The sequence below is a fragment of the Styela clava genome, chromosome 11, assembly GCF_964204865.1.
Source record: "Styela clava chromosome 11, kaStyClav1.hap1.2, whole genome shotgun sequence".
NCBI lineage: Eukaryota > Metazoa > Chordata > Ascidiacea > Stolidobranchia > Styelidae > Styela > Styela clava.
The window spans coordinates 8804294-8817077 of record NC_135260.1 but is presented as its reverse complement, the minus strand read 5'-3'; the positions used below and the strand labels follow the sequence as shown (position 1 = coordinate 8817077).

Here is a 12784-nt window from a genome sequence, read left to right as displayed (position 1 = left end):
TTTGGATACATCGTGAATTTCTACCACAATATATTTGTTTTGGTTGTAAAATTGGTCAATGTGGCTCATTAAAATTCTGTCAGGGATTTGTCTTTCCAGATATGTTAACCCCTAATGTAGTACGTAAAAGTTAATTTTAGAAACAATATTTACAGTGCTACAAAAGCAAAAAACAATAATTTGTGCCAAAACTAAATTTAATCGCAATTTCAATAAATTCCCTGAGTTATTTTTTAGGTAGAACAGCAAATTTGATATTGGTTTGTTTGTGGCAGCATCCGGTGGGTCAGATTGAATTACCCAATGGGCAGGACTTGGCCTGCGGGTCGTAGTTTGCCCATACCAGTTTTTGAAGGTTACAAATAGTTTTACCGCCCATAGAAACGAATAATTCACGATTTTTTCATAATATTTCTGTCACTTTTATTAATTTAAAAAAAATTAATAGCACAATTGAAGGGCACCATACTGCATATGAGTAATTGAAACAATGTATAAATCATCAGCATAGCACGTTATCATAGTGAAGATTGTAAAAATATACTGTAATATCAGAATTAATGAGTACAAAGAAAAATTGCATAATCATAATTATATTCAATATCGATCAGCTGAGATGGAAATGATGTATTTCAATGAAATGATAATATTGCAATCTAGGTACACTGTTTTGATTTCTATTCCATTTTATTTGGCAATAAATCTGCTTACAATTTGAATGAATCATGCCTTTTTGACAACAAAATTATCAAATTGTGCATAAGCAAACGACTGAACGCCGAAAGCAGCCCAGCCATTTTTAGGTATATCAGGTAAATCAGAAAGAGATTTCTTGAAAATTTGTAAAGAATTCAAGTATCCGTAAACGACAGTGTCGGTAATGGCAACCGAGATTGTGTTCCATCCAGATTGATTCATTTTTAGGCCTATTCCTTGCCAACATCCCCAGTCAGAGTAGCATCGACCTAAATACTAGAAACAAAGCAAGGAGAATACATTATTCAAAGTGCATAACTAAGCAAATATCCAGTCAAAAGACTTTTGTTTGGAATTGCGTTTCCATTCCTTTGTATGTTGAATTTACATGGAAATAATTGTATGAATTTATATAGGGCATTGCTAGACTAGCAGCTAAAGGGTGGTTCACATAGGCAATAGTCAGATATGGGTTTCTCAATTAATCAAGTCCATGTCTATCTATTTCCAGATCCAATGCGACTACCGAGCCATGATATCCCTCCCATATGCATAATAGCTTACTCTATTAGCTAATATTTATTATATTATACATAACCTCACAAGAACTTAATTTACTTAAAAAATATTTTCAATTAGTGATATCTTGATTGGTGCATTCACACTCTCAACATAAGAGTTTAAATCAAGCTCAATTGAAATGCATTCAATTCAATGCTTGTTTTAAATAAACAAGATAAAGACGTTGGACTCAACTTCAATATCAAAGTTTTGCTTAGGTGCAAACAAAACTTACCTTATTTCTTTCTAATGTTGTTGTTAATGTCCATGATTGATCTTTGTGTAGCCATAAGAATACTCCCTTTGCATTGCGAACATCACAACCTCCAGCATCAACTCTGGCAGCTACAAACACACCGGATGAATCTTCCAACTTGACATCGACAGTGACATTCATATTTGTCCAGGAATGATTTCCAATCAGTGTTATGGGCGAATCTGAATCATCACACCATGTTAAAGGTCTTTGTGGAACAACCTACATAAAATAATATGTATATTTTAATTTTTACAGAAGGCATTTATTGAATATATATCAATAGATAAAACAATTGAAGCAATCTCACTCAACGCTGTCTTAAATTGTTAGTAAATTACATAAATTTAATATTTATTGAACACAATAAGCTATCATTAGATCATTCTATCCAACCATTCACCAAAGTAAAGTGAAAGACCCGGACACACATTTTCATACAGGCAAAGCCAAATATAATCTTCAATGTTTGTCAAATCCTGTTGTCATTTGACATACCTGCTTTCCTGGGAGCACGCAATACCTCTATCAATACTTAAAATACCATCGTACTGCATAATGTGGCTATTGCCTTTTCTTTTTTGCAACTAGATTTTTAGTACTATTACGTGACATCCTGTATATTGCAAAAAAATAATTCTCTTACTGCACCTGTCTCATTGTCCACTGGTGCCCATCTGTACTTGTCTTGTTTTCATAAATTTCAAAAGTACCAGACTGATCAGCAAAATTATGTGCTTCTGTGTATTGTGTCATGTTGTCAAAATTATCTTCATATGGAAATGGAAAGGGTGATGAAGCAGGCACTCCATCATAAAAACCTTTGTTACCTGAAAATACACAGTGAATTGATGTAATCATTAGTCTAGTGCTGAATAATGTTGGTCTAAGCAAGCAACCCCCGCCTAATTACTATTTTGTCGGTGGTCGTTGTTGTTGTCCTGTTATTAAACACCAAGTGGATTGTTTTAATAAACTTGTGTTGTTCAGAGTGCTTATGTGGGTTAAGATATCAATTTTATATGGCTTGATCATTTAGGAATCGACCTATCTTTTAGGAGACATTTTCCAGGCACAAAGTGGACCTATGGATTGGATCATTTTGTTGAATTGTTGTTATTATTGCGAACATTGCCCTTCTCTGACTACTAAACCAGTTGCTTTCCAATTTTCAAAAGCTATAGGTAAGATAAGCTATATTGGTCCACAAAATAAAATGGTTGAAATTTTTACAGAAAGCTCCTACTTTTTTATTTTGTCCTGTGTTGATTTGTTTCAACCTCAACTGAATAAATCATGTCACAGCATGATTGATATTGGAGAATGGAGATCATGTGATGAACAAACACTGTTTGCATACATGACTATATTCAACCAGTAATGAAATCTCTTACTTTGTCCCTATACTTGGCAATGGAGTATTATATAAGTTCCCCTCAATCCCCTGTACTATTTTTGCTTGTTTGAGCGAGTGGGACCAACGCCGCCTTGGCGCCCTACTAATTGAGTATTGCTTTCTTGTTCCAATGAAAATAATAAAAGATGCGAGACTACAATTTCAAGCTTTACTCAAAGTCAATGAGGGAATAAAGCAAAATTAAAAAAACGCTAAAACTCACCTGTTGATACAGTTGCCAGGGTCACCACTTTATCAGGTTCCATCATTATTGTAAATTTGTTGTCAGAAACTGTCACTGTTGAATGCTTGAATATTTGATCATCAGTGGAATCTTTTCCAATTTCTGAAGTCCATATATTCAAACTTTTGACAGATGACGCAAAAGATCCATCCAATTCAAAAGTAACACTCTGTGCTTCTACAGTATATCCTGGTAATGGGGGTCTAATACATTTAGAATGATCATGCGACATAGTTTCTACTACAATTGTCAATTCTTTGCCATTGCTCAATGCCACATAACTGCCTCCTTTCTCCAAATGCCCTACAGTTTTTAAATACATCCAGCCAGGTCGTGAAAATTGGGTTGTGTGTGCAGTTATCCATACAACACTGGGAACTTCATAATGCCCACTCCATGGTTCAACTGCCGTCATCAGAGAACATCTTTTAAAGGGAAGATTGTCATAATAACTTGCGATTAAGTTCCAAGAAATCGTAGCAGTCATGTTGCCATTCACATAATTCTGGTTTAAAATACGAGCCCAACAACCTGCACCTGTAAAAGTGTGGGATTCAAGCTGCTTATTACGCCAGAAGACGATAACAACAATACAAAATATGGAGAAAAAGGAGGAAATTACAAAGAAAGAAAGCCATCTTCAAAGAGTTGATTTTGTTAAGTATGTTTGTTCATACAATGTTTATTTTCTATTGATTAATTTTTCTATTTGCTTCAAACAAGGCCCTGTACAAGCAGCCACTAATATCTATGGATATATGAAGTGATAATAATATTTGGTAGGGCCTGTGTCTTTCCAGTTTGGCAATTGCCAACATAAAATTTTCCATGATATTATAACTTAAATCATATATATAATTCCGCAACAGTACAGCATAATAAAACACGTGAATTCAAATCAATATCATATAACAAGCATATTCATTCAATGATTACATAAAATATCATGAGGGTGTTTACTGTTTACATACCAATATAATCATTATATGTGCTGTAATCTTCACTGGCCCACAATTTCTTTTGAGTCTGAATCGCTTTCGATGTTGATATTGTACCAGGATAATGTGTCCCAATTATTTCAACTGCATTACCTAATTCAGAATCATTCAAGATCGCCTGAGCAATTGTTGAACTAAGTGATTCATCAGCAGCTATAATTGCTACATTGGATAGACTATGACTGTCAAGCATTTTCCTGAGAAGCTGCAATAAGATAATCATTTTAGTTGTTCAATGAAACTTGTTTTTGAAGCAATAAGAAAATTGGCCAACTGAAACCATAATGTGTGTGGTTTATACAAAAAACAAATATACGAGAGATAAATTACAAGCTGCAATTCATGGTACAATCAAAAACTTTGTAAAAGATGACCACACTGCTGACTAATTTTGCATCAAAATAATTCTCATATTACAGGCACAAATCTGTGCCATCAATCACAATTTCACAATTATGGGATTTTCCAGCCTGGGAAGACATTAAAATTCAAATCATACCAGATTATATGCAAACACATTAAAATTATTTTAGAAATGTTAAAACTTTCTTTTTCATATGCATTATTTTATTCAAACTTTTTTCAATTAAAACTGATTTTGATTTGCAGTTCTTATGCTTGGTACATATTTAGCATTCAAGAATTCAGCCTCCAAAAAATAATTTTTAAATCATTTATTACCTTTATATATCCTGCATCATATGGTCTTTCATTCCAGATTCCAATATAATCAATCGTCAGACCATGTTCAGATTTGGCCCCAAGAATCCATGATATTATATATCCCACTGCTTTTGTGTTATTTGTGAATGGCCAAGCAGTTCCCTGACCTACCCAACCAGGCCATGCCCACGGCAATCCCACTAATTTGATGTCAGGATTTCTTTGTTTTGCTTCTTTCATCAGCCACCATTCATACCTATAATATACCAGTAGATATACAGAATACCATAATGCGTACAGTGTACTAACAAAAAACGATAGTTTGTTACAAAATTCAACAATGATTGCGAACCGTCAAATCAGGTTGATTTCCCCACCAAGGGTGTTTAAAATTGGTTAGCCCGTACGCTCAAATATTGTACTTTTTCCAAAACATAGCGGGCTGTGAATGCTTGAAAAAAGCCTTGTTTAGGGATAAGGTGTGAGGCAACTTTTAATAAAATAATATGGGAAAAAATATTATTGTCAGTTAGATTGGCAGAGAGTTAAAGTCTTAGGCTAAGTAGAAAACTTTTAAGTTTAAAGAAAAATAATGATATACATCCACAAACAAACAAAAAATTGCATACTCATCCACACCACTGTCCAAGTCATTTGTGCAAAGTTATTTGATATCATTTATAAATTTTAATAACACTTGATAAAATTTCACTGCATGCATGGGAACGGAATGCACATAATGCCTAACCTGCTATTTGACTATCAGTGTTTGATAACAAACATCATGAATAAAAGATTACAATTTCATTGCACATATTCAAATTTCATTTCAACTAGGGATGTCACACATTAGGAATTTAGAACTACATGTGTTTTTATTATTATTAAACATGATAAAATAACTACTGGAAACAATCACAAACCATACTTTTCTATTGAAAAGCATGTGGCCATTAGTATTGAGATACTTTGAAAGGGGGCATCGGATCATTGAATGTTAGAGATCCATTGAACTATACCCACTGTCTAACTGGGGCATCATAAATCAGTTAGAAAACACTGGACAAAAATACAATTACTATTTTAAACCCTGTACATAAAAGTATATGTTTTACATATAGTCTTTAATAAGAGCATAGCAACTTGTATCATTTTATGTCAATTCACTAACATCTCTTCATCAACATCAACTACAACTAAGGCAATAAGAATTTTTTTGATAGTAAAAAGTTTAAAATTCTGGTATACATACCCTCGATTAAAATTTGGTGTTTCATCCTCTGTATGCATGTGAGATGACTCCGATCCATCAGTTGATTGAGCATCACCACCTATTTCAACTTTCAGTATATGTAATGATGCTCCAAAGTTAGGCTTGAACAGGTAATCTAAAATCTGGTTCCTGTATTTTTCTGGATAATTTACTAGGAGTCTAGAAGTAGCACCTCCACCAGAGAGTCCACCAATTCCATCAAATATACGACCGTAACCACCAGCGTCACTTATTTTGTATGTAGTTTCTTGATCTTTTACACCACTGCTAGCTGATTTTACCATATGCAGAACAGGTTCATCAAAATGTGACCCATATCGCAAGCTAGAGCAGATTGTGATAACCGAGAGCAAAGTAGTAACTTGAAATTTCAACATGCTGATGATTATTACACTCAATGTTTAACAACAATCACTTGCATTAAATACCAATATTTAACCGATCTGAAATGACAAATAGTGCAACTATTTATAAAGAAAAAAAGTCAGCAAATAAGAATGGCATCTACAATATTTATAATTATGACAATGTTGACACATAAATATGATAGGGTATCAATGATTAAATATGATACCATACAATGACGGACGACAGCGATTATAATCATCATTGAAGAATCATAAACTGAAGTGAAACATCATGTTTTGCATACTAGTTCAAAACCAAGTTTTATAAAAATTGGTTACTTATATGCAACTGGGTTTAGAAGTAACAAATTTTCCTAGTTTGACCGCCATTTTAATACTCGCCAAGTAAATTGGTGAGTATTGAACAATACCCGAGCAGAAGGTAAACCTGAGATCTAAATTGGAATGTCTGCATAAATATTCAACTTCAATTGAAGTCCTCAATGTATGATAATTAATTAATTATCCAATTAAATTGGTATCAAACTATCACACATTAATTTATTTCAATTTTGCCAAGGCATTCTTGTGCACGATGACCTCAAAGAGCGGGTCAAACATTTCACAGTTTTTAGTCACAGTTGGGTCAATCTCATATTATTGTAATTGGAAAGAAGGATTTAACCTCATGTCATAAAAGAAAGTTTTCTAAAAAAAGAGAAGAGTGTAATCTGCATAATCACAACAAAAGACAATATAGAAGAAGATGTATTAGATAATTAGAATATATTTTCTCTGCCAAAGCATTTCTGTTTAAATGAAGGAATAACATGATGGCATAAACATTGCTAAACTTGATGCAGATGACCACATTTAATCCCTACACAAATACGAAGCATATTGCTAGGTAACATTTACATAATAAACTTCAATGATAGTTTGAAAATCAAGGATAAACACTGACATTTATAACACAGAAGTCACTTGACATATAAGACATATACAAAAACAACATTTTTACAAATGACTGTATGAATAATATATTTCACCGCTTAAGTTATACATATATTTTCAATATCTGAATTATAGTAATGAGAGACACAGTTGAAGAATACTACATGTACGGCAAGTACTTTGAAATGTAAAAACATTGAACTTGGTCAATCGTGTGTCAAATAATGTGGGAGAGAATAAAAGTGAAAATTTTTCTAACCCTGATCTTGCTGACCTTAATGAACAGTAGACACCGGACTGACATTTTCAGCGAAGAGATATTTCATATATGAACAGTAAATGGCAGCATATATTTGTAAAGAATTACCAGCATATAACTGCTAAATGCACAGTTGCGAATGTCATACACATGATAAAACGACCAAGGCACAAAATATTAAAGACCTATTATACTCACAAAATGTATTATTCATATTTGACTGTTAAATAAATAAGCCATGATTTTATAACAGAAAACAAACATCTTTTTGAAAAATAAAAACCAAAAAGTAGCCATGGAATGGTACTGTAATCACAAAAAAACAATATGGTGCAAAATTCTCCTATAATACAAAACTCGAAAAGAATCAGTATTAACAACCATAGAAACCAAGAATGTACAAGGGAATGTTGAAGCTGGTCATCAGTAAAGCAATCGCATCCTAATTTTCTCATCCGCAAACAGTGGTGCACTGATCGCCAGGTGTAAAAAGATAATAGATATTGACAAGCGGAAACATGATCAATGCACCAATTAATGACCCAAGTTGCGTGAATGCACCATACCAGACCAATGATTTTGGATGTCCTCTTTCCCGTAATATTTGACCTATTGATACTTTTGCATAAGATGTTGTAAACACAAACATGATTTGAGATATAACCTGAAAAGAGATATATACAAATATGTCTGAATCACAAAACATATTATAGCCTATGTCATTTTTCTATTAGATTAGCGATCACTAGACACTATCATATTAATATCTTAAGAATCTATCAGTAAAATCAAGAATAACCACCCAGTCTGATGTTTATAAAATCATGTAAGAGGGGAAGAGGTAACAAAAGTTCAACGAAACCACCTAGAAATTTCAGTCAATATCAGTGATATCACAATTCACAACCGACGTAAATTATTGAAATTTGTAAGGAACAATTCATCAATATATAAGAAACACTTTTTCAAACTGAAATTTACAGAAACAAAAAATTTTAAATAATTATATCTCACCATAAGTATCGCACCACCATTGGTATCAACAAGTATTGGACATGGACTTTCAACTGCCAACAACATGAGATATGACGCAAAACCTGAAATAAACCTTCAATTAACTCAAATTTTAAATTTAATTCAACAAAGAGAAAAATATGTTTCAGAACATTAAGGGAAGAATATGAGAGTTCTTCTGATTACGCAGTAAAACGGAGTTCTTCCTAATCACTTAGCATATGGTTATTGGTTATGTTAAACATATAATTATTAAGCAAATGTGAGTTCTAAATAAATTGGACAAGAATCAGTATCCATAAATAAAATAGAATCATTGGAAATACAGTGACTTTTTTATAGATTCAATTTTTATAGATCTTCAAGTAATGCCACCATTCTTCCAAATTATAAATCATATTAATATTAACACAATACACAATTAATCAATTACTAACTTTTTAATAAGAAATCGCAGCTTAAACAGCAGAACAATAAACCCACTGACCTGTTGTAATAGTGACAAAAACAGCAATGATTAACTCTGAAGTTACCGGCAGAAATAACGCAATGAAACAGGCAACTGGATTTGCCATTGCCCCAAGTGTGGCAGCAAAATGATATGGCAATTGACCATAAGGCAAAGATGAATATGATATAACAGAAGGCATAACACCATTTGAGATTCCACTGATCCATAGAACCATCAAATAAAAATAAGCGTATTGTTGGTACGACAATTTTCTTCTTGATGAAGGTAATGTTTGACTTGTAATATCATCTAGTGTCTGCTCTTTCCCTCTAGTATAAAATTCTGTTCCATTATCTGGATCTAAAGTTGATAATTCAGTTGAAGTTGACTTGTGTACATCAGTCTCATCATAATCATGTGAGTCTTGATCTTCTTCTTGCATAAAAGATTTTGCAATTCTCAGATGATTCAGCATAATGAAAGCAGCAGAGCAGCATATCATCATGACACAAAGAAACCCAAAAAACACTTCTGCTGAGAAGCGAGGATCATAATAATGTGTAACAATATGGTAGGTCGTCTCATTTGTAGTCGTATTCACAAATGATTCATTCTTGCAGTACGCCTCTGATGCTCCTTGTATGAGAGCAAAAATACTTGGTACAAAACCACTTAATCCTTCACCAATAAAGTACGTTGTAAGAAAAACAGACTGGAATCGTGTCATGAATGGCATAAAAGTAACTGAGGATGTACAATCAACAAAAGCCAGTACTAGAAACAAAGCAAAAAAGGCTATGCTATGTTCGTTCCCTGCCACAACTGTGGTGATGTCCCATACAAATATAAGCAGGAAGCATGACAATGTTCCAAGTACAAGCATGATGTAAATAAGAGCATTCTGATGGTAATGTCTTGGTGCAAATGCCTGAAATGAAAAATTGGATAAAATAAAAATAGATAAAGTAATTGGAATTTCAATATATTTTACCATATAGGTCATCATAAATATACTATGACCTACTATGAAGTTTACATAAAAGCAATAAAGTTTGATTTCAAATGACACTCTTTCTCTATCAGTTTATTTACAAAATTTAGTCTTACAAATGTCACAATACAAAATTACCTGCATCAGAGCAACAACCAATGGTCCAACATTTGCAGCTTGGGTCAATAAAACCATAAATGATGGAAGACTCCAGCCTTCAGGAAGCTTATCAACAAGGATTGGTAATTCAACAAACACTCCATTTATTGCAACCCATGCTCCAATTCCAAAAAGTATTACAATGGTGTGCATAACTATACGATGCACAGTTGTTTGGGGTATGAGAGCCATTTTCGTTGCTCAAAAGTTACAACACAGCAAGATGAAAAGTTGAATTTGTATAACACACTCTTCTGCTCGTCGTTATAACATTAGATTATTACGGTACCGTACCAATACAGCGGTAAGAACATATGCTCTCTTAAAAACTAGCCTATATGATTTAATAGACTATACAAAACTGATGGTAGAAAAGTAATCACAGTTTTGAGAATGAAGTTTCAGAAAAAAGCATTCATGCAAGTGGAATACCAGAATACCGGTACGGCGGTACCGGTACGGGAAGCATCTGAACAGGGACACAGGCACTACTGTACCGTACGGTACTACAAACAAGACTTTTTACTGAATATAAACTAATCAAATAATTCTATTCGAGATCGGCGGTGACCTCGTGCTAAAATGCATATACATATACATATGCTAAAATAAATAAATACGACTGTATGATGATGTACAGTATGTACCGGTAGTACGTACCGTACCGTACCTACCTACAATAGGTATCTGAATATAGATAGGCCATCCGTTTTCAGGTTTTGAAGCGAATACAAATATTTATACCCTAATAAATCGGAAATAGTATTGTTTTATTGCAATACTGCAATACTGCAATATAGGGATGCAAAAATTTATTTAAAATCTAATTATCTTGTCAGGAAAATTGGAAACCCCAATGACGTACGGTAAAAATGGTTGGTTCACCATATGGATAAGCTGTCTTATCGGCTTTCCTCTCCCCCTGGATAAATATGTAAATTATATCCCTATCCCTGTATCCCTAAAATAAAAAATATCAAAGTGCCTGAAATGGTGCCTGAAAAAGTGCCTGAATTCGCAAGTGCCTGGTTTTAGGGAGACCGCAAATTGTGTGCAGCCTTTGATTTCTGTGTCCGGATTAAGACTGAGAAATTCAATCGAAACTTACTGTGTGGATTTACTTTTTTCAACCAAGCAATCATTCATATCTCAACTAAATTTCGTCGTATTGCGCTTCTGTCGGTTTCTATAGTAAGGCCTTACATATCTGAATCTGCCGTAGCCTCCAATCGCTCGATTTGATTTTTTATCATTCAAAAAATCATATTTTACCAAAAGAATGACACCGTTTTTTCGAGCGGCTCAAATCGTGACTTCTACAGACGCTACCTTCGTCAAATCACCGCCAAGCGCTAGATAGCGTACACAATGTATACAAAAAAATACAGTGATCACAAGGTGTCGTACGAGATTCGAGTGAAATCGATTATTTTGATTTAAAATTTATTTATTAATATTGTTTACTGCAATAATTTATCAAAATCTAAATGATTTGCCATGATATTGTTATGTATTACTGTGATGTATTATTTATTGATTGATACTGTTTATTGCAATTATATTGCAATATTGTTTTATTTTATGAAATGCAATAAAAAAAAAAAAAAAAAAAAAAAAGATTTAAAAATTACATCAAAATATCGACGTTTTGATGATTACGTACAGCGTGACGTCAACGACGCAAATCCCTTTCTCTCTCTTCGTAGCCGACGTCACTTTGCGTAGCTCGTGCGTTACTCGCTGCGACATTTGAACGCCAGACATCGCGGCGTCCAGTTTTGTGAAATTTAAAAATTATGCTTATCCATGATCCTAGTCACTAATTCCTACAAAAACATCACTATCGTCTCAGTCATATTTTGTTTATTTAAAAATATGGGTATGCATACGCTTAATGCATATGAAATTTGTCGATTTTTGTTTTTGCATACTTCCTCCGACACCGATAGATACCGTAGCAATTGGTAATACGTTAGGCCTGAAACATGTATCTATACGATCATAATGATTAGATATGTCTGTTTACGATCGGCAGATGATAATAATATCTTTAACAGGTGAGCGTAGAACTCTACATAGATGCACACAGCAGGAGGTTGGACCACATACAGGTGAGGCGCAAAATGAAAAAAAGTGGCGAAGTTTCTTTTTGCCGTTTTTATCCGTTTATTGTCATTTGACTTTATCTATCTACCTGTGAACACATTAAATCTGATCTATCAATACGATGCCAAAGCGAACTTACAACTCCTGCAATAGCGAGGACTTGCAAAAGGCTATGGCTGATGTTAGAGCAGGGATGTCGTATGCGAAAGCAGCTAAACGCAATGCCGTGAAAAGGTCGACATTATTCGACAAAATGAAGAAGACTCACACTAAAAGTATTGGTCGCCCGACTGGTTTAACCAATGAAGAGGAGAAGCGATTTGCTAATAGCCTCGAAATCATTGCACGTTGGGGATATCCCATTGGACCGGAGGACATGTGCAACATTGTCAAAAATTATTTGGATGCAATGGGAA

The 12784-nt window shown here is 33.8% G+C and overlaps 2 protein-coding genes across 2 annotated transcripts; both read right to left on the bottom strand.

Moving 5' to 3' along the window:
• Positions 1 to 381: 381 nt before the first annotated feature.
• LOC120347149 (galactocerebrosidase-like) lies at positions 382 to 6471 on the bottom strand. The gene is made up of 7 exons (XM_039417021.2): positions 6067 to 6471; positions 4833 to 5070; positions 4125 to 4356; positions 3133 to 3690; positions 2165 to 2343; positions 1493 to 1735; positions 382 to 972 (listed from the first exon to the last, which is right to left on the bottom strand). The coding sequence occupies exons 1-7, from the start codon at positions 6462 to 6464 to the stop codon at positions 724 to 726; spliced, it is 2097 nt and encodes a 698-aa protein (XP_039272955.2). The 5' UTR covers positions 6465 to 6471; the 3' UTR covers positions 382 to 723.
• Positions 6472 to 6529: 58 nt separating this feature from the next.
• Positions 6530 to 10656, bottom strand: LOC120347183 (solute carrier family 52, riboflavin transporter, member 3-B-like). The gene is made up of 4 exons (XM_039417068.2): positions 10242 to 10656; positions 9149 to 10040; positions 8662 to 8744; positions 6530 to 8311 (listed from the first exon to the last, which is right to left on the bottom strand). The coding sequence occupies exons 1-4, from the start codon at positions 10452 to 10454 to the stop codon at positions 8099 to 8101; spliced, it is 1401 nt and encodes a 466-aa protein (XP_039273002.2). The 5' UTR covers positions 10455 to 10656; the 3' UTR covers positions 6530 to 8098.
• Positions 10657 to 12784: the final 2128 nt, after the last annotated feature.